Here is a 22,039-nt window from a genome sequence, read left to right as displayed (position 1 = left end):
ATATTTCGAAAGACGGAAAATTTTGAGCTGTTGGATTTGAAACTGTTTCATCTGGTTTCTGGTTATGTATTGCCTGTATAGTTTCACAAGGACCTGTTTATCACCATTTACACTGTGGTAATTCCAGTTCAAAAAATGAAAAAAAAACTGAGAAAAAAATCAAACAATGAAAAAAAAATAAAAAAGATCACGAAGTGGAAGTTATGAAAGTGCCGACATTGCTTAAAATTTTTCAAAAATTGAAGTGCCGACGGAGGGGCTCAATGAATTTTTGGGGGCTCCTGCCCACCTCCCCTCAAGCACCCCCGGTGGCGCCATCTCTGGTTAGTGGTAGCATGCTTGAATTCAAACTCCACAATGCAAAATCCAAATTTACTGGCTTGGCCTCTTTTTGTCTGTTTCCCGACAGTTTTGATTTGTTCTTGCATACCGGGCCACATAAGCCCTATTTATTAAACATAGCCTTGCTATAACTATAAGCTTTAAACTAATTCAAATCAGTCAATTTTGTTTATCTTTGCAATTTTGTTGTATATATTATTACGTCACTTCTCCATTGATGATGCGGCGCTATAAGTAACTGCGAAGGCACGTTGTTATTTGGCCTAGGCAACAATGGTTGATCATTATTCTAGTAGTGCCTTACGATAGGTTGTGATGCAGCGAACATTTTGTTTATGGTTCACAACTTTGTTGAATAATGCAGGTGAGCTTTTTATGATACGAAACCTTTTTCTATAGCCCAGGCGAAACTCCCAAAACACCGCCTTTTCGATCTTCAACATAGCCTCTGTCTGTCGATGGAGTTTGTTGTTGCAATAAATAGGCCCTCTCTCTACTTGGTTGTGATCACTATCAAATTTTGTAGCAATAGAAACATTTAGGTGAAGTGAGTCATAACTTAATCAAATTTGCACAACTCTTTTCTTTTTAGGACGATGACAGATTCTCTGAGGCATCTTTTGGCTCTGTTATTTCTCTGGTAAATGATTTTGAAAATCTTGAAATTTTACAATATGTTATATATACTTACTGTAGTCTCTAAAGTAGAAGAAAGGCAGATCATAAAAATTTTGAAATCAAAATTGTTATAGGGTTTTCATTTTTTTGAAATTGTTTTTATCAAGGAGGGCAAGGGCAAAATCTTATAGCAAATTTGACCAGCAAATGTGGGATAATGTATCTAAGTATACAGTTAACAATATTTGGAAACAGCAGTTGAAACAAAATGCCTATTTGTTAAGTTTGCTCCTTTCAAAATGCAGACAACACTAAAATGTTCAAAAGTAATATCTGGTAGGCATATTTATTCTTTTTACTAATTTAAGGAGGGTAAATGCTGCATTAATTTATTCATAGTAATTTTGGAGTAAAAGCAATATTGGCATATTTAATTATTTAGAGATTAGTGTTCATATAATTTCTATAAGATTTGATCTAACACTTTTTATGTTGAGATTCCTCTGATTTTCACATTTTGCTTTGGCAAAATTAGCATTGCGTTTATTTGTTTTTTGTATCATTCACTAATTTTTTGATTGAGCAAAATGCTTTAATTTTCAATATAAGCATTTGAGTTAATGTTTAAATACTGTCTTATTTGATGGATTTTAAATTATGTACATATCTATTAAATAATTCATATTCATCCTATATGGTTATTTAATAATATTTTTTGGAGACCTGTCACTATAAATGCAGATATCTTGTCATGGATTCTGACTTTTAGTCTCCTTTGAGAAATGCTTTGATTGCTGAAGTATTGTAAAGTGAGTTGTGGAATGAATTAAGTTCTACAACTAATTGACTTTATATCTGACATCAACTGCAAATATGAGTATTGTTCTGAGGGTTCTGAATTATTCATCCATGTGAATCTAGGCCCCAAATAGATAATACTCAAAAGACGTATTCCTTCTTAGATGCTCTATTATCAAAACAGTAAGACTGGCTTACCTAAAAGGTGATCCAAACACTAAAGATATAAAGAGGTATTTATTAACAAATGAAACAAGCATCACACTACCTGTCATCACACACGTAAATAAGCCATCATGAATAAGCACTCCCTTACACAATAGGATTTTACAAGATCAAAAAGCAACTGAAACCTCCATTACTTGATTTATTACAAAAGCCAACTCATTTTGGGAGCTACTGCCCTTTAGTTTTGGTTTATGTAATTGCTTCTATACTTTAGTTCTATACTTTTCAGTTTGTTGTTTCCTTTTAATCTTAGCGAAGTGTTGGCTCAGATGGTGGGTTTTCACCAAGGCCCCCACCAGGTAACTTTTCCATGTAACATTGATTTTTCATTACTTCTAATGAGTTACATTGATTTTCTAGAAAGATTATTATGAAGTTCTTGCATGATTGGCTCTAACAAAAAATCCCATTTAGAAACAAAAAATATGTTAAATCAGAGCTTTTGTCAATAAAGGTGCTATGAAATTTTTGCTATAAAGAACAATTAGAGACTCAGTTTGGGAAATTTAAGAAAAATGTGTTTGTAGAAAAGCCTGCCCCTGCATTATATTCAAATAATATTAAGATTGTTCCAGTTTTCATGTTTTTTATTATAATTTAAACCTAAATTCTGGCTCCTTCTCTAATGCATTGGATTCCAAAAATTTAAGAAGTGAAATATTTGAATATCATGGAAGCATTATGTTGTAAAACCAGTATACTTATGAATAAGATTTATTCAATGGCAGTGCAGCAAAAGCTATATGAAATGATCTTAAATTCTGTTAGAATTTTTATGACGGTAAAGGCAATATTTTTTGAAGGGACTAAAAAGTCAAAAGGAAATGCCAAAAGAGCTTCAAAAGTAAAAAAACAAGGTAAGAATTTTATTTCAAGACACATGCTATAATGTTATTGATTGAAATACATAAAGCATTTTTTTTTAATTTTCCCATAATTATATTTTTGCTTTCAGGTCACCACAGTATCTTTCATCTTATTTGAACAGTAATTTGTAACCTAATGGGGAACTGTTGTAATAGAAGAAGGATCTATTGTTTCTTCAATTTGGTTCCTTAAAAGCAGGGACAAATAGCATTTATTTATTGATTTCTCTGTTCTCTTCAGAATCTCCTTATATTGGAGGCAAGTCAGGGACTGCAAAGAAGACAGGAAGAGAACTGTGGGTTGCATCAATCAGACAAGGAAATGGTAAGCTTCACCTGATCATTTTCGAGCTTGTTAGTTCCTTTAAGAACCACATTTCTAAGATTTTGATGGCAAAAGAGGGGCTCTTGACCAATCTTCAGGTTGTTTAGATTTCAACCAGGTTTGATTTATAATTATGATGCCTGCGAACTTGCCAATTTATTTAGAACTTGTTGAAAATACATAGGAGGGAAAAGAGTAAAGACATCAATGAAAGAATTATCCACCATGCAAAAATATGTTCTAGACAATTGTCCTATCATTGTAGTCAAAATATAATCTCAGTCTCAGTTTTTCTCATTTTCCCCACCTCTCTTTCCAACTGCCTGCCATTGCCTGCCATTGCTTGCTTGCTTGCTTGCTTGCTTGCTTGCTTGCTTGCTTGCTTGATTTTAGTGCACAGTAACTTTTTGAAAAGCTTGTACACATTTTTAATTTTGTACAGCACACACCCAATAGCGATTGAACATATTCTACAAGTGACAGAGTAGAAAGAAACATTTGGGTGGGAGGCTAAATATGCAAAGGACCCTAAAGGAAGATTAGTTTTGTTTGTTTTAAGTATAGTTTTAAAAACAATTTAGGGGCTTTAGCCGCTGCTGCCACAGTTGCTTGTTTTCAAAATAGTTTGCATAGAAACAGAACCTTGTGCAGCTTATGAACTATGCTGTGCTTGAATGTAATTTTTTTCTGTACAGGGCCTGAATACGCGTTTTAAACGGACAACTAATAGTATGTTAAATTGGCAGCCTCTTTTTCAAATCGTAGCATGTTTTTGTTTACCATGATCCACAAAGTTATAGCCTACCATGAAAATGATGATTTTCAGAGATTGATGTTTCTATCAGAGAATGCGTCTTTCTTATCAATAAAACGCTTCTTTCTCGCAACGTTCGCTTTGAAAACCAGATTTTATCAAGGTCGCATTTAAATGAATTACTAACCAAAAACGTTAACTCCAAACGAACATTTCCTGCAGTTACATGAACCCAAATAGCAAATTTGTGTGCATTATAAATTGTTAATGCAGGGCTACTGTTTTTGGTGAAAATCCTTGGTTATCTTAACCAGAAACGGTGCAAAAGACTCGAGTTAAAGGCAGTTTTGTCTATATAGGTATGAGTGCAGAGAGCAGTGCCATGAGCACGTGGAATGGAACAAAGGCCCCACCAGGCCAGTCGAAAGCCATGGCTAGCACCAGTGCGTTCCTTCTTGACCAGCTGTTGATGGTAAGACAATGAGATTCTCCTTTGCAGTATTAGCATCTTCTGAATAAACATACTGCATATTTAAATGTTTCATATTTGTTTTTTGGTGTAGCTTGCTTACTTACTTACTAAATTTTTATTCAAGTTTGCCAGTTCTTTCACGTTTTTTATCCAATGCACGCCCAATGTTTTCTGCACACACTTGTGTTTGAAGCATAAAAATTTCGTTCTTGTAATTCAGTGTTTCTTATTTTTTATGTTACAAATCATTTTATGGAATCCACCTTTTATGGATGAAATATTTTCCATAAATGAATGCCCATATTACTTAGAAAACTCCCAACTCAAAACAGCGGAACCATATTACAAAATATATGGATTTAATACCGTATCTTACAGATGTAATCAATAATGGAATTCTGTTTCAAACGAGATAAAGTACTCCCGTAGAATCGTGTGGTTCAAGTATATATCTTGACTGTTTCATTAGGTTTTTTGTACTTTCATAGGCGACGGGTAGGCCAGGGAAAAATCACGTTAGGAGTGCCAGCTCAACTAACGGTAAGGGTAATGTATACTTAAATTGGAATACCTAATTCTTAGAAACTCGATCGTTTATCGAGAATTTTCAAAGTGTAAAATATCGTAAATCTCGTAATGACCAAAAGTATTTCTCGTCACAAATCATATTTAGTGATAGAAGGTTTATAACGGGTATCAATTGATAATCAATAGGAGTTTCCTCTTGCTGCTAAAGAATAGTTAAGTTAATGTATGTAAAATTTCAGGGAAAGGAGGCTAGATTAAGTTGCCGACACCTTAAATATATTTAAGAAGTATTTTTATTTAGTATTCAAGAATTCATTTCATGACGTCAAGGGACTAATAATCAGCATTTAAAAACACTGTCTAGCTGTTGCCTTCTTTCTCGAATTCGGTGTTGTATTTTTAGTCATATCATCTAGTTATAGAATATAGAATACAAACATTAAATAAGGGTTGGTAATTGATATTTTTTTATTTATTTGAATCTCAATGTTTTCTTAAATTCAAAATCTCAACTTTTTTCAGGATTTTAGATTTTCGATCCGTGAAATATCATCCTAAAATCGATTACAAAAGATGATATCACCGAGATTTCGTTTTGTTTCTGTTTTAGTTCGTGTGGGTGGTAATGGCCCGGCTTACAAAACTGCAGAGGAGTACTACGATGAAGTCATTGAACTCAAGAAGGTCCTTAAACTTAATATTTCTGTTTGGTGCTTTACTTGCATCGATGTATTGCTTTGCTATGAATATTAAGTGTTTACATTTCAAGCAAACAATTAAATGATTAAAGTGACTAGCAAATATAAAGATTTATAAGTCTTGGAGCCATGAGATTATTTCTAAGTCATTTAATGGTTATCTAAAGTTGTTGCAGGATAGAAAATATCAGTTTTAGATTCATAAATGAGATAATTATGTATTTCCTGTAGTTTTCGAAAAGCTGTCAAGTTTATTCACTGAAGAACCAAGTTAGAGTTGACCAATTGAGAGTACAAACTTACTTTTGAAAAATGAGACTGGCTTACTTTTCAGAAACTAGCCCTCAAAATTTTGATTTCTATGTTATTTGATAGATGCCTTCGAATGAATTTGAATTATGAATATTTGTAACGATTTGTGGCTTTGAATCGAAATTTAAGTTTTCTCACAAAGTTAATATAGGAAATCTGTTATATATAATATATGAAACATTATTTTGGGACCGCATGCGAATATTTCTTCTTCGCTTCTCTTTTAGCGAATCAATCAGCTAATGAGAGAGAACGAGGTTATCAAATTGAAAATGCACAAGGTGGAAGAAGACAATTTTGTAAAGGTAAATGCATCCGAATTCCAGCAAATGACAATTGTATTTACTTTCATCATTTGTGGAGGGCTTGAAAGTGTTCTTCTACACTTTTTTCTAGAAGCAAATTAGACCTGTTTCTGGACCATACAGCAAACATCAGCTTGTATCCTGAGATTTGATTTCGTGAGAATCTTTGACATTTAGTAAGATTTCCAAGAAGCAGACCAGTCTTGTTGCTTGTTGTATCCTTTATCAGTTTAACCTTAAATTGTAATCATTTGAGTCCGTGTTGAAGCAACGAAACCTGCGCCTAGATAGGTCTTTTATCTATTAAATACGATTCCTATCTACTACATTTTCAGTGAGTTTTTCTTTTTTGACGCCATGCAGGCTCGTCAAATTGAAGAGCTGATAAACCCAAACATGCAGGTAGGCAGTTTTTTCGATTTTATTTCTTACTTTGCACTGATTGAATAACCAGCCCATTTTGTTTACCACTTCGTTTACATCAACTGTTTCGTTTAAAGTCATATTAGCAGCTAATGAAAATGTTTATGATGTATATGTGTATGTTATAACGGAGTGTTTGTGATTGACTGGAGAAATTAATCGATGAAAGAACAGCTAATTGGTTATCCGTGTCTGATTATAGATTTATTATCCTACTGAAGGCTAGGTCTATCACAAGACTCCCATTTGTTGATCGAAGAATGCATCGCAGATGCAATTGGTTATTTCGAGACATTCGTCATGAAATGTCGTTGCATTTATCCTGTACAGAAATGCTTGTGAAGCTGAAAAATACAACGTCTTAGTGTGTTTATCGCCTATTTTAAGGTTTTCTTATGTATCAGTATAGCTGTTTACCCAAATATCTCAATGAAATAAATGTAAAATACGTCAAAAACAGCTGAAAGACGTAGACAGTAGCAAACTTTAGACAGCCCCTAGAAGTTATTGGTACTGTAGGCCGGGGGGGGGGGGGGGGTGGGGATATAAGAGGCATTTGAGATGTGCCACATATTTGAAATGTATTTTGATTATCAGTAATGATTTTTCTGGCTTGCTCTAAAAGCATTTAGATGTTTCAGAAAGTTTATAAAATGAGCTAGTTTTTGCTAAATTTCTTCTCAGACAAACGAAATGCGACGAACTCTAACCGACAAAAAGGCAGATTCTAGTGCGGTAAGATCCTGTTTGTATATATTCGCATATTTTCGTACAGAAAATCTTTTCCTTTTTTTCAGCATTCCTATTTGTATTTGTATTGTGAGTATTTTGATTCTCTGCCAATTGATATCTATAGCAGGAAAGTATTTATATTCATCAGTTCCATCGGTCTTAGCTGTCCAGAATGTAGATAATTGAACATATTTTTGTTGTGGTTGGAGTTGATTACGATTATCCTTGTTGATAAATGTTTTTGTTTCAATTGCAAAGGTTATAAAAAGTTTGAAGCACAAACTTCACTCCGTCGAAAGAGTCGTAAAAAACAAAGACAGTGAACTAAGGTATGTTAATACCTCCTTTTGTTAATACCTCACTGAAGCAGCAACACATAACCAAAAAATCTTATTCAGTCACGCACATATTTACTAAAACTGCAAAATCTTGTTCAACACAGCAAGAAGCTCTATTTTAAAGAGATTTTTCGGTATTTTTTTCAATACTTTATTCCTAGCAACTTGTCTACCATTTTTTCTTAAACATCTCAATAATTCTAATCTGGTATTCAAGAACCTTACAGAAGTAAGTCTGACTTTGAAAAAAGCAAACATTTTGAAACATGCTAAAGCTTATCGTCTGACACTCTTCAGATTATAAACATCAGATCATAGATCGAAAACTCTTGGAAATATATATAGCTACCCAATTGTGGGTCGAAATAGGCCAATCAGAAACGGTAGCATTGCGTATTGAAATAAATATCAACAGCATTAATTTCTAATATTGCTTTGTCTAGTGTTCGCTCACTTTCTTTTTACAATAGCTTGAATAATGTTAAACAATTTTTAGTTTTTTGCCATTTTTTATGAAAACATTTTTTATGCTTTTATTTCGATTCGTTCTTTCCCTCCTCCCCGTGTCTACTTTCTGCTTTCTGTTAGACAGTTCATCTTTTTCGCTATCATTAAAAAAATTCTGTCATTTAACTCATCGGCATCTTGTAAATTTTCTCCTTCTAATTCAGCAAATTGAAAAATGACATGCAATACTCCGACATGGCGGAACTCCAGATGCAAAATGAAGTGTGTTATCAGGAGGTAAGTAATATTAGAGAATCATAACCTTTTTCGGCAGAATTTTCAGCTATATCCATCTCAATCCATGTCTACTGCTTTTAAATCAATGTTTTGACACCGTGATTTTTTACAAAGTCACTAATTGTGTTGATTCTTTTTTTGAATTTCAATTCATTATTTTTCGTAAGAATCACTGTCTCATACATCTCCAACCAATTGGAAATGAGATTAAGAAGGCATTGTACAATAACTTCTTGTTTTTCTGCAATTTTTGCAACTTTGGGTTTTATTGTCCTTATTAATAGACATTTTAAAGTTTTGGAATACTTAATTTAAAAAATCAAAATTGTTTGAGCCTCAAGATTGTTTGTGTTTTATATTGGAACGAATGATGTATTGTTTGTTTTTATTTCACATTGATTAAGTCACAAGGATTCGATATGATTGAAGTTTGAGTGAAACTATTTAGTATATGGTTATGATCTATGTATAAACGATCAAACATGTTATTATGTTACAGATTCAAAGGCTGACAAGATTGCTAACAGAACCTCGAAGTGCGAACACTTTGCAGATTACGTCAGAGTATGCAATTTGCAGTTTTTATTATATTTTTCCTAGCGTAGAGTTTTCGATCTATGTTCTGACGTTTTAAACTCTGAAGAGTGTCAGACTAAAAGCTTTAGTTTACTCAAATGTTTGCTTTTTTCAAAGCCGTTTTCAAGTTTTTATTTTGTTGACTTTGATAGAATGGATAACATTCTCCAATTTTTGTACCTTCTGCTCGTAACTGAAATCTTAAGCTTTTTTAGATTCTTTCAAACCCTTAAATTAAAGTTCTTTATGAAGTCTAGATTTCTGCTGTTTCACCAAGCAATTTCGATTGCTGCACTCTGGTTGTTGTTGTAAGCCTGTCATAACTATACTTCAATAAGGTTGCTGTTATCTTGATTAACTCTTCAGAGGACCTTCTTTTCACGGCACAAGATTTTTTTCAGAATAAAGAAAGAGAAGACAGCGGAAGGGAAAATAAAAAGATATAGCGAAGCAGTTGAATCATTGTCAGGTAAACGTGTTTTTCTTTCTTAGTACGTCATCTTTTGTCATAAAATGACATCTTTTTTATCATAAAATCTTTTAAGTTTTGGTACTACAAAAAATGTGAAGATGGCTCGAACTGAACCATTTAAGTTTTTATATTTACTTTATCAACAATCGTTCATTCCTGCTGTGTCTGGAACATGCCTTACGTTGTATCCATGTTTATTACTCATGTTTATAACGTTGTATCCATGTAAAGTAATAATGATGCTATTAATAATGATATGTCTGTAGGTGGTAATACATTAAGAAAACATAGTAAAAAAATAGTGAAGTTGAAAAACAGAGCGTGTATGGAAATTATTAGAATACGCATTTGGTATAATATGCAAGCTAAAGAAAATTGCTGTCTACCTTTCTGTTGTAAAGTGCCTGATGCCGTAAAGGCAGTGCGATCGTCAGGCAAATGTGCCCTATGTTCTCATTAAGCGTAGTGATTGCATTGAGTGCCTGACGCATTAAAAGTTAAACTCGGAGTTGCAACTGAGAACCGTCCTGTTCTGTACACCAAAGCTATACATCGATGTAAGTTATATGATTCACATATCTTACATCGATATTATATACATCGTATGAGAAAGTTTCATCATTTTTGTGTGCTACTTTTCTCGTTGTGTTTGACTGTCTTTCTAAAGAGCTGCTTATGATATTTTGCAGAGGACAACAACAGACTAATACTAGAAAATTCATCGTTGAAACAAGATTTGAAAAAAACAATGGAGCTGAATTTACAAACTTTGAACGTAACAAAAGGTGAGAAAGACTTTCTGTATAATAATATTTAATGCTTGGATTTTTTCAGCCTGTTTTGGGTCTCAGTAGGGTGACTATCGTAAAAGAATGTGAAGCCTAAGCAACGATATTAAAATGCTGGTGTACCATAATTTTCCTCTTGTTCCAGGTGTCACAAATTTTCTATTTCACTGTTTTGATATAGTAACTACTATTTCAGCTGAAGCTGTTCACGTCTTAAAAACATTAGTAGTTTTCTTCAACATGGCTTTTGAAATTGATCATATCAATTATAATTACGGAAGGCAATTCTTTCGCGTGGCTGTTTGAATTTGCCAATGTTCTATAACTGAAGGGATTTGGACCTATCTTTTGTAATCAGCCATCGGTTGCCACCTTATTGAACTGTACCCTGGGTGCCAAAGGCTCATAAATCCGGGGGTAAAGTATTTTAAACAACCGTGGTGGCAAAAAATGAGTGAGCCTCATAAATCCGGGGAGCCTCTGGTACCCAGGGTAATTGGACTGGTTCCTTAAGTTATTTCAAGGAAAGTGTTTTGCTCATAAGTTAGTATCTTGATCAGTTGGTATCAAATTGAACTATGTCAAACATAAACCATCAACAAAAAGCATTATTTTCAGGTAATTAGAGTAAAGCGTGCCTAACCAATCTAACAGAAAAAGCCTTGCTACTTACAACTAACTGTCTGATCTTCATTCTCTATACCCTAGTCCTTATTTAACCCTTGTTCACCTCCATATTTCTTTTTTAAACCATGATGCGATGTAATAAAGTAAAATTTACTCCTTTTGTATGAATTTTCAGATGGTGCTCCCAGCGTGACAAAAAACCTCCATTTCAACTTGCTTTAACTCTCAATAACTTATGCTTCCCGTTGAACTTTTTTTTATCAAAGAAATTTAGTTAAATTGATCTAGGATTTTTTATCACGTTGTTATTTGCCGCCTTATTACGTTATTCTATGTTTCCTAGATGTCGAAGACATGAATCGAATGGAGCTGCTAGCCAAAATTTCTCAGCTTGAACAGGTTAGGGGTCGTTTTTAAATTTAAGAACAGAACAAAATATGAGGCTTTATGATTTAGATTTATGAAAAAGCTTCACGTTTAAAGGTAAAAAAATTCAGTGCCTAAGAGGGATTTTAAAGATGGGATTTCTATTTGCAGAGCTTTCATTAAAGAGGCTGTTTTAGAATCCTCTGAAAGAAGGGCGTTAAAAAACTTTCGGTTAGACTTTGCCGAATTTTATTGAATCTTTTCGTGTTCGAAGAGACTGAAATGTCAAACGGCATCATCACACTATCGAATTAAATTTTTCAAAAATAAAACGTTTTCTTTTCGTTATGATATTTGTGACCATTCGCTAGGAATTAAATTTCATTTTTTTATCTCTGTGAAATACTCTCTGTTTTCTATCACATTTTGTGACGCCTGCAATCAAAAATAGTTTTTTCTTTCATTAGACGCAGTAAAATGTTTTTTAGAGTGACTGTAACAACGTATTGAAAACTGTTTGATTTTCCTCATCTAGCAAATAAGAGAAGAGGATAACGGTGGCAAAGACCCGGAGACTCCTCGTGCTAAACGAAGTCCTTCACAATCAAGTACGTATGCAAGTTTTTAATAAATTTTCGAATGTTTTCAAAATCTAAATTACTTCAAGTGAATTTTCGTATGTTTATGCCTCAAGTAATTGCTGTTTTCGCTTTCTAGAACGATTCCCTGGAAAGGCAGGTGAAGAAATAAAGCGATTAGAAGAGAGAGAACACGAACTTTTAGATGAAATTGACAAACAGAAAGATGTAATTTCGAAGCTGAAAGAGGATAGGACACATTATCGAAAGCTTGCTGATGAATACAGGTTTGCAGGGATAAAATGATTATTTTGTAAGCTAAAATTTACAAAAAAACCTTTGACTCATCTACGATGCCTGCCAAAAGTCTTGGAAAGCTTGCTATAATTTACGTTGTGCACGAGCTGCAACATCCCTTCTTCCCTCATACAATGTTGTGCCTCGGAAATATGAATGATTCTACATGTACAAGTTAAGCACTTTTACATAGCTATGGGTTTCAACTAGCGAATAAACATTATATGTGGGGGAGGGGGGGGGTAACATCATCCTTTTTTATATGGAAATAGCACGGAACACGCAAATTCACAAAAATCTCAAGGTTTTCCAAGGACTTTTGGCAGATATTGTTCGTTAGGTGAAATTTGCAGAATCGGTCTTGCACAGAAACATTTTCGAAACATACTTTACCTAAAACCTGTTTCGTCTGGTCAAATCATCCTATTTGTTTATTTCTCGTATATTGTCTCTCTCTGTATGGCTACTTATGGTTACAGTGTAAATTTCTAACAATTTTTTGCAAATATCTTCCTTGGTAAGAGTGCTTTTGCTTTTGCCTAAACCCTTCTCTTTTACAAAGCATAAGCATCCGATGCCTTTCTTTTTCTTCTGTTTTTCATTTCTTTTGTGTTTTCCATACAGAAAGTCGACCAATTATGACTGATAAGGGCATTTTACAGTCAATTTTGACATTAATGATAGCAATTTCTTTTCGATCAGATCACAGCTAGGGAATGTAAAGTCAGGAGAAAATGTTACAATAAAACCAGCGACAGAGGACCTTCAAAAATCACGGTACGTTATCTTGTTGTTTTTAGCCAAGAAATTTCTCCTGCTCATTTGCAATTTGCTATTGAGTATCAACATTCTTGTCATTTTTGCCATTGTCGTATTTAATATAAGACAACGCAAATTAGCACGAAGTCCAGTTTTGAGTAAACCCCAAGCTAGCTCCATTTGAAGACATTTTAGTTATTGACTAAATTGACAAAAATAGTCACTTCACACCACCTGCCTTAGCTACTCAATCTGTACTCATACTTACACCAGACAATGAAACATAGGGTCTGTTTTTTAGGAGTGAGTCGGTGTTATCGACGTCAAGCAGTAAGAAAGCCTCAAAGAAAAAAAGCACTGATTCTTCAGATGAAAGGAAGAAGAGAGAAAGAAAAGAGAATAATGCTGCACTTACAATTCAAAGAAACTGGAAAAAACACAGGGCAGGGAAGGTAAATCAAGAAAGTTTTAAACGATTTATTCTTTTAAACTTTGGGATATCTAAATGATTGCTGGTATCAAAGCTTTCACTTTTAAGCAAATGTCCGTGAGCTAAGAAATTTTGAAATCTTTAAGGAAATTTTTAAGAAATTCAAAATCAAGGAGAATTCCAAGGAAATTTTTAATTTGAAGAACACAGTTAGATACACAAAACATAGACACTGTTGACACAGAAAAACCATACTTGATATATCGAGAAGGTATTGTTTTTTGGAGAATGGTGGCAATGACTTTCTTTTAGCAAAAAATAAATTTGTTTACGAATCTGAGATATTTTCTAGAAATTCCCCATAAAATTTTAAGGATTTTTACTTAAGGCAAATGACTGCCCTATTTGGGAGCTTTATACTATGATCTAAAATTCACATCCTTCACAATTGGAGTGGGCTCCACAATTCGACGCTTTTGTAACTCGATTGATGTTTTTGCTGAACTAATCAGCAAAATCATATGATGATTAGGTTTTGTTGCTTATGTAAGTCCGGCATTTTATTAGAATTTGTTTGCAATTAGTGTCATCTTATATATTTTCACCTCTACTGGGAATTTATTCAGGTATTGGGGGAAGGGAGGGGGGGGGAGTCATTAAGGTATTTGTGTATGAAAAGTAGACACAAGGTCTACGAGTCGAAAATTGTCACCTAAAATTGTCCAGAAATGGGTGTGCACTTACATTCTGTTCCCTATAGCTAGCTGTCCTAATTGCTTAGTGCTTGAGATAAAAACTTCGTCTTGAACTTACTGTTTTATCTTTACACACAGATTGGCAGTGGGTATGGTAAAGATGATGAAGAAAACTATGATCAGGTATGAATAAGGTAGACAGAAGCAGGAAAGGCTTTAAAACAAGGAAATATAAAAAGGTTCTGTTAAAAGACTAAATCGTCTAACATAAGACCATTCTTTCGCCTTCACGATGCTGCAGGGTAGAGTTTAGCAATAGGAATAACCGATAGTTTTGCAATAGGAATAAGTACACAGATCAGATGCAACACAGATCAGATGAGCGTATAGCTCGAGAATCGATAAGTCCCAAATAATCGTTTTCAGCTAATCAGTTATTTTGATAGTCTTTGTTCGTTAATCAAGGCGTTTGTCTGTTTTTCATTGGAGGAACTATATAATAAAGACAGTGACTACACCAACAATAAAAGCTTGGAGTTTTAAAAGTAGAAGCGTCATCGAAGAAGCTCAGATCCTTAAAGCTGAATGTTAGTTTTATTTTTATGCATGCTATATGATAGCAATGAAAGGAAACCTTACGCGATCGCAATAAATGTAAACTTCGATTGCTTTTGTAATCTTCTCTCTGCTTTTCTTTCCAAAGGCCGTTTCGTCAATTCAGGCAGCCTTCCGTGGACACGCAGCTAGAGATAGATTGTTAAGAACACAAAGGATGAACGCATTTAGTGATGGCGATACAGATGACCTCAGCGATTCAAGCAGCCTTTATGAAGATGACGTCATATTGTTGCAAGCTGCATTTAGGGGTCATTTAGCAAGGCAAGAAGCATTGAGTCGAAACGAGCAATGGAGTTACGAGGATAGTGCGGAGGATGAAGTCTACGAAGCTCCAAGGTTTCGAAGGTAGTTGCGATTAGTAGATTAAATCATTACGAAACTTTATCGTGGAATAAATTTGAAGATAAAAATGTTGGTTCTCTTATTATAAATGATATTTGACTGTACAGTCTACAAATTTTGGTGATTGTACAGTCAAATAGCGGACAAAACCCTTCACCTTATGCTGATTTGTGGTGAAATTCAGGGTTTCAAGTTGATTCAGGTATTTGAAAATGAAATTCCTCACGTTTTGTTCGGAGATTTTACGACTGTACATTGATCGAAGTTATGCTTGGAATATCTGTAATCTGACATACAACTTGATAATCTAAGTCGGTCTCCATATTCACTGAGCCTTTTTGATACGCACGTGCATTCTGCAGATCCTTTGATCGCAGAGAACAGATATGCTTGTTTCAGCAGCTGGGTTTGAACCTACTTCAAATGCTTTATGCTCTCGTGGACTCTATGTTCAAAGTGAAGAAAGACCTGAAGATCTGCATCACAGGACTGTATTTGGATTATTGCCTGTCTATGTGGTCTATGGTTTGCAATATGATTAGATTAATTAAGAGTTTTAAGCACGCCCTATAATGTTTCTTTATTGCCTGAACCCTCTTTTTGTCTTGGGCGTTTATAACATTGTATCGTACTTGTAGATCGTTAGATTCCGGAGAGCCAATGGGACCAGTGCCTAGCCGGTCACATTCAAGACCCTCTGTAATGTCTCAGCGACGCAAAGTATTTCAAACTGAGGAAAACACAACAAGATCTTCTATCGAAAGTGAGTTAATTGAAAAATTGAAGATTATTACTAACTTGATAAGAAATTTTTAGCATTAACACGAAACTTTAATACTTACACTTTTTCAAATGCACAAATGGAGTATAAGGATATTTTCCCTGCACCTACAAATGACGCAATGCTGAAGTTGCATCGTTTGATTTTCCTGTAGTTGTGATAATGCTTTAAATGATGAATGTTCTACACGGAAATAGATTAGCCAGAAATTCAAGATTAGCAAATTCCTGAACACGCATTTTAGTATTTCGAGTCTAAAAATGTCTTTGAACAAAGCAAATATTTTGAAACATACTTAAGCTTTTCGTCTAACGCTCTTCAGAGCAGGGGCGGACACTTGGTCATATATTGGGGGGGGGGCAAGCCTATTGTTTTAATAAGATGACGTCACATTTCCCATTGTTTTCGAACAAAATATCATTGTCCTCTAAAGTATTGGGGGGCCGTTGCCCCCCCTCGCCCCCCCCAAGTGTCCGCCACTGCTTCAGAGTATAAAACGTCAGAACATAAATCGAAAACTCAAAGCTAATGATACAAGTTACCAGAAAATGAATTTCCCTTTATTTAAGTCTTTAATTATGGCTTTGAAAAAGCAAATATTTGAAAACGTACTTGAACATTGCTGCCAGAGAATAAAACGTCAGCATACTGATCGAAAGCTCGGAAATATGTAAACCAAATTGTGCATTGAAATAGGCCGGTCAGAAACGCGAGTGCGCGACTGTAAAGGCTGCCCAATCAGTTCAGCTTGCCTATTGAAAATAGCACCATTGGAGTCCAAGTACGAAACTCCTTATGTCAAAAACAAAATACTTGCTATCATATAGTGAATTATTTCGAAAATTTCTTCCCTAAAGGAAATGCTTTAAGCAGAAAGCGAAGTGACAGGAGATATGACACTTACAGCCATGCTGATAACAATCTTGATGATGATGATGATGATGATGACGATGTTGTCATTGGCAGCATGACAAGCCTTACTAGTAACGAGCGTTTCGAGCAGGCGTATTTGTCACAATACAGAAAAGAGCCGTACCAAAATGGCTCAAGATCAGATTCACGAATGTCTAGCATAAGGGAGGTTGAACCCAAGCAAGGTGAGCTTTTGGTAGTCTTTAGTGTTCCAATATAGTAAATCCCCAGTATGAAGAACTTGGAGAGCCTACCAGCCAGAGCTGCAAATCGGAACCGAACATGAGAATTAGATTCCCAGAAAAAAATTTCGCTTGGTAGAAAATTTTCAGCAAAACTTGGTAAACGACAGCTGTTTCTTGCATTAACAATCACAAAAAATGAAAAGCTAGAAAATTGGCTGATAAGTATAAACAGGTAACTAGATTCATCTTCCGTAAGGTTGCAACTATTACCTTTGCCAAAGACAAAAAAATGTAATAAACAACCAAATTAAGATATCTTATTGGAAATTTTCTCGACACCCAACAAATAAGAAACCCTTGCGTAAAAATTTGTGCGTACTATTGGGAGAGCTATATTACACAATACTTTCACCTCACAGAAAGGTTTTTATCCTGTTTTCCAGGTTCCCAGAAAGGAAAATATTTTTTGCAGCTCTACTACCTGCTGTTATAAGTGTCCCGTTTTTAAGAACTTATTTTAGAGAATCATAATGTTTTTGTCTATTGTCTTGATGAGACATCCCTATTGCCATGCATAACCGTCTTTGTTCATCATCAAGATATATGCTTTGGACAAGAAGCTAATGTAAGAACCTTTGAACCCACGATTCCCTTATGCACCTTTAAAACAAGACTCAGAACAATCTGACCCTGGATAAAGCAGGTTGCTCTTTGCATGGATTTCCTTATTCTTCTTGAATCATGCTGAATTCTCAGAAACTTGTTCCCAGTACCTGTTCTCAAAACAAACAAACATGAATGTAATTGTTAACCGGTTTGTTGTGAAGTACTTTAAAATTTGAAGCCAGAGCAGTACATATTTTTTTCCAGAACAGGATCGTTCTAAGTTGCTACTTAGCACGATGATTGCAATTAGAGCGAAACTCGGAGTACCAGTTTAGAACTGCCTTGCTCTGTTCAGCAACGCACCAGGAATCTATTTGTATTTTCTGAGGTAGCCTAGCCTTTACATCTAGCATATAGGTTTTATAATGCTTTCTTAAAAAGAATTATCCTCTTTTGCCACCCATTTAATTTCTTGCAATAACAGAACCACTTTTTCTCATTTGTAGCTCGACCATCTTTGAGTCACTTACAGAAAAGCTCGACATCTTGGGGAAGCGCTAGAAAATCGAACATCGCTGACTTTTTAAGTGATAGTGAAAACGAGGATATTGTGGTCTCGTCTTCACAGCGTGGCACGAGTAAAGAAATGATTTCGAAGAAGAGCTCACTGTCAACCCAAAAAGGAAACAGTAGCGCTTTTGATAAGAGAAAACAGGGTATGCATCACTACAGCTCATTATTGCTGTCTTATGTAGGCAAATTAAAGTTTACGTAGAGAGGTAGCTGTTGTATTGCTCGATTTTCTTGAACATTTATAATTATATAATTTGTCCAGTGAATTGATTCTGAATGATTACCTTTTTACTAATCCAAATGTAAAAGAGCTGCATAAAACTTTGCAGCATAGTCCAGGGGTAGCTTAATAGGAAGGAAATATGAAAATGCAAGGAAATTACATAAGAAAGTAAAATAAAATTTATATTTGTGAAGGTGTCGAGGGTAGTGAAAAGGCATTGTTCGTTGGAATGTTTCAGTGAAGGCTGCGATGAACTAGTGAATATTTTATTAATGTCTTGTACTATGAAATCGATTTTTGATGTGAATGTTTGACGAACTCCTTTTTCCCATGAAGAATCGCTGAGATTAGCAGACAGATGGGCAACAAGTGGAGAGAAAAGCAAAAAGAACAGTAAGGTATGTAATCTTCCTTTCTAAAGTAGCTAAATGTATTTTTTGTGATGATTATTTGAAAATCAGCCAACTCCAAAGATTTTATTACTGAAGCAAAACTACAAATAAAAGAATGATAAAGCTTTGAAGTTTCTTCCTTTTCTGTTTTCCTGTGATCTGAAACTTGAAAACTTGAACGAGCACTATATTATTAGCATAAGGTTTTGTAATATTCGATAATCTGTAAAATTATTCTGTCTCCAATTTGATGAGGTTTTGTGGATGTATTTGATTTATCATCCGTGGTAGTCATTGTTATTTCTATGACTCGAATTTGCACAATTCCTTTCTATATAAAACTCTCTTTTTTCCCTCGTAGAAACAAGAAAAACCCCTTATAACGGCCAGGCCTACCTCTTCGCCATGGCAACGAGTATCCAAGACAACAGCTGACGACGACGATGATGATGATGATGATGACGATGATCTAGTCATTGCACCTGCTATGTCCAAACAGAAAAGAAGAGCGCTAGAAGACGAACTAATGTAGCTCTATTGTGTCATTAGCAGCAACCAATGGGATGGCTGAGCTTTTATGAACCAGACTGCTTTGCAACAAGGAGACGGGTTTTCAGTATTTAATAGGATTGATGTCGTCCCTTCCAAGAAATGACCAAGAACCTGAAATTTACTGTAGATTTTAAAGACACACTGGCCCGTCGCTATAGGGGGGATGTGGGGTGTGACACCCCCTTGAAAAAAATTCCATTGTGAAAACAAGGAGTTTCTTATCATCTAGGGGTGCTTAGCAGGCAAATAAAGTATGGCTCACCTACTTTATCGGCAAATGGGACTTGAAACCCTCGCCCCCTTGAAGATGGTAGCTAGCAACGGGCCTGAAGCCATGTTACGAAATAAGGACAGTTTATGGAGCTAAACTGACAAACCTTTGAAATATTAGATAGTAGTTTTTCGTGTTTTCGAATTGTAGAGGCCGGTAATTTTTCTTTAGGCAGGGATGGCATGCTCCTGACGACCATTAAAGCATTCTTTTCATGATTAAATGCTGGCGATGAAATTTAATTTTTTTTTATAACCAACGTCCCAAATACACCTTTTTCAGAAACTCTTTTACCATTTTGTCCCTGCTCAAAGCTATTTCTTATCACAATCTACGATAATTATTTAGCAACTCAGTCAAGAAATGCACTGCACCATATGTGTTGATTTTATTTATATGTAAACCCAAATGTACATATTTACCAGATACAATATCTCCAATATGAATTAATTTGTCTCTTTTATTCATTGGCTCATCTAATTGTCGATTTAGAGTTCTTTGAATGTGTTCAATTTTATCAATATTTCGCTTGGGACCTGATTTTCAAGACTCATTTCGGTTTAGCGGCGGCCAGAATCTTACAAGGTTGAATCGACCTACAAAGTTATAACTGCCTTCAACCCATAGCCTTTTCGAAGGGAAATAAACTTGGGGGCAAGCTTTTGTTTATATAAAGGAGGGAATTAAATTTTTTGGGACTACAGGCGCCATTCCCTCTAGCTAGGGCGTTGAAAAGGGCCTTGCTTAAGCAAACGGGGCTGCGGGGGCGTGGAGTGATCTTCTAAAACATAAGGAAAACAGGCCCATTGCTGAATTCTTGGTGCTTTTTCACAAGTTGCTTTTTGCAGTTTCTCGTGCAAGAAGATCCTGGCTCTTACTAGATTTTTGTCATGAAAATTAAACATGTTTATAAAAAGTACCACAGACGACCTCAAAGACACTGAAGGATTATAATCATGGAAAGTTGTTTCTTGATTCCGAAGAAGATATGTTAACAGCCAGCCCCCAGGACCGTCGCTAAACACTTTCACTGAGGAGGGTACCAGTCATCAATTTGCCGACAAAATAGGGCGTGGCCTTAGATATATGAAATTTTTGTGTGTGGCATTTTAACGCAGTAAATATTGTTTATCAAAGAGTATGTTCTCGTTAGTCAATCATCGCTTCAATTTTCGCTGATCTTACCATCTTCAATTTTACACCAGAAGTCAAGTTTTTAGCAAATGAGGCCCCCTGAGAACGGAGCATGCAGAATTTTTTTGCGACCACGCGCTTTAGATTATCTTAAAATGCATTTCAGTATATTTCTTGCAGTCATTTTTTGCAATCGTTTAGGAAGTTTTACCATTTTTAGGCAATATTTTATATACGTTTCGTTGAAACTGTTCTTAAAATGGAATTCATTACTTTATAAGGTCCCTTAAACTTCGTGGCCCTGGGGTGCTTTGCCCCCATACCTTTTCTTTCGGTGGCCCTGTGCATAGTACCTCCAGGATCAGCAATCAAAGTTTTACAATAAACTTTTACCCTTCCCCAAACTTTAAGTGGAAATTCGATGGCCCTGGATATGCCTACAGTTGTCTGCTAAGCTCTAGACTGCAGCTACCGACAGCAAGTCTTTTGAAATTTTTGGGGACATTTGCCCTTCGATGCCACTCATCCCATAGCGTTATCTGTACCTATTTTGAATTGCTGAGGACTTCTGGGTGACACCGTTTCGGTCTTATCCTCATCTTATCCCTACTGTTTGCTAAATCTATTGCTCTAGGAACCTTGCAAACAAAGCCCGACAAAACTCTATTTTTCGATAATTTGCCAACAAGTAAATTTTCTAGAGGAGGGGGTGCCGCCAGTGTGACCAGATCTCAATTTTGGAATTATGCCAAATTTGTCATAAAATTATGCTAGATTTGCAAACATTATGCTAAATTTCAAATCAAGGTATCCCTGCTTAAGAAAGAGGCTAGCGCATGCTCAGAATATCAAAAGTGGTCAGAGTTGCCATTTGACCTTTTTGACCACTCCTCTAAAACACAAAAAGGCAATTTAGATCAATGGTTTTGACATCCAAATTTCTTAACCCCTTGGCCGTCATAAATTGATTTGGCCGAAGAAGCAGAAGTTGGTAGAATTCTGGCAGCATGTTGCAAAATACCACAAAAAATGCAAAGGAAAATAAATTTTTGGCATAGATAATATTCAAATTTTTTTAGAATGATTTCAAAATTGCAAAAAAGAAACATGAAACAAAGTGAAAGATAACAGACAATGCAGCATAAAATTAAGTGAAAGCTTTTGTAACCTACAAAGCAAATTTTGATTACACTATCACTCTCCACAATTAGCGAAAATTCAGCTTTTTTGTGTACTGCATTTAGCTGGCTGAATTTGGCTGCCAATCATAAAATATTTGGCTGCCAACCGTTACAAACATCTGGCTAAACCCGGAAAGTGGAAAGTCACACATTCTGGTGTAAAGTGTTTTCATTTGGTGGTGATAGACAACGGATCAA

General features: G+C 35.2%; 1 protein-coding gene across 1 annotated transcript; it reads left to right on the top strand.

The window, feature by feature from the left end:
• The first annotated feature begins 590 nt into the window (after positions 1-590).
• Positions 591-20,538, top strand: LOC135690825 (uncharacterized). Its single transcript, XM_089116161.1, has 28 exons — positions 591-706; positions 935-982; positions 2,240-2,285; positions 2,790-2,843; positions 3,094-3,177; positions 4,291-4,403; positions 4,892-4,943; positions 5,542-5,615; positions 6,169-6,246; positions 6,610-6,648; positions 7,354-7,404; positions 7,660-7,730; positions 8,411-8,483; positions 8,983-9,047; positions 9,461-9,528; positions 10,221-10,316; positions 11,290-11,345; positions 11,848-11,920; positions 12,030-12,177; positions 12,890-12,964; positions 13,248-13,398; positions 14,210-14,254; positions 14,775-15,034; positions 15,670-15,794; positions 16,670-16,909; positions 18,022-18,231; positions 18,648-18,709; positions 19,065-20,538. Exons 1-28 carry the CDS (start codon positions 701-703, stop codon positions 19,233-19,235), a joined length of 2,634 nt encoding a protein of 877 aa, XP_088972287.1. The 5' UTR covers positions 591-700; the 3' UTR covers positions 19,236-20,538.
• The last annotated feature ends 1,501 nt before the right edge of the window (positions 20,539-22,039 follow it).

Source organism: Rhopilema esculentum, chromosome 4 (assembly GCF_057945365.1).
Source record: "Rhopilema esculentum isolate cy_ngs chromosome 4, ASM5794536v1, whole genome shotgun sequence".
NCBI lineage: Eukaryota > Metazoa > Cnidaria > Scyphozoa > Rhizostomeae > Rhizostomatidae > Rhopilema > Rhopilema esculentum.
This window is presented reverse-complemented; position numbering and strand designations above follow the sequence as displayed.

Coding starts and splice junctions, on each gene's coding strand:
- LOC135690825 (XM_089116161.1), top strand. Junction 10,317..11,289: donor AACTTTGAACGTAACAAAAG/GTGAGAAAGACT, acceptor TATGTTTCCTAG/ATGTCGAAGACATGAATCGA. Junction 16,910..18,021: donor GGAGGTTGAACCCAAGCAAG/GTGAGCTTTTGG, acceptor TCTCATTTGTAG/CTCGACCATCTTTGAGTCAC.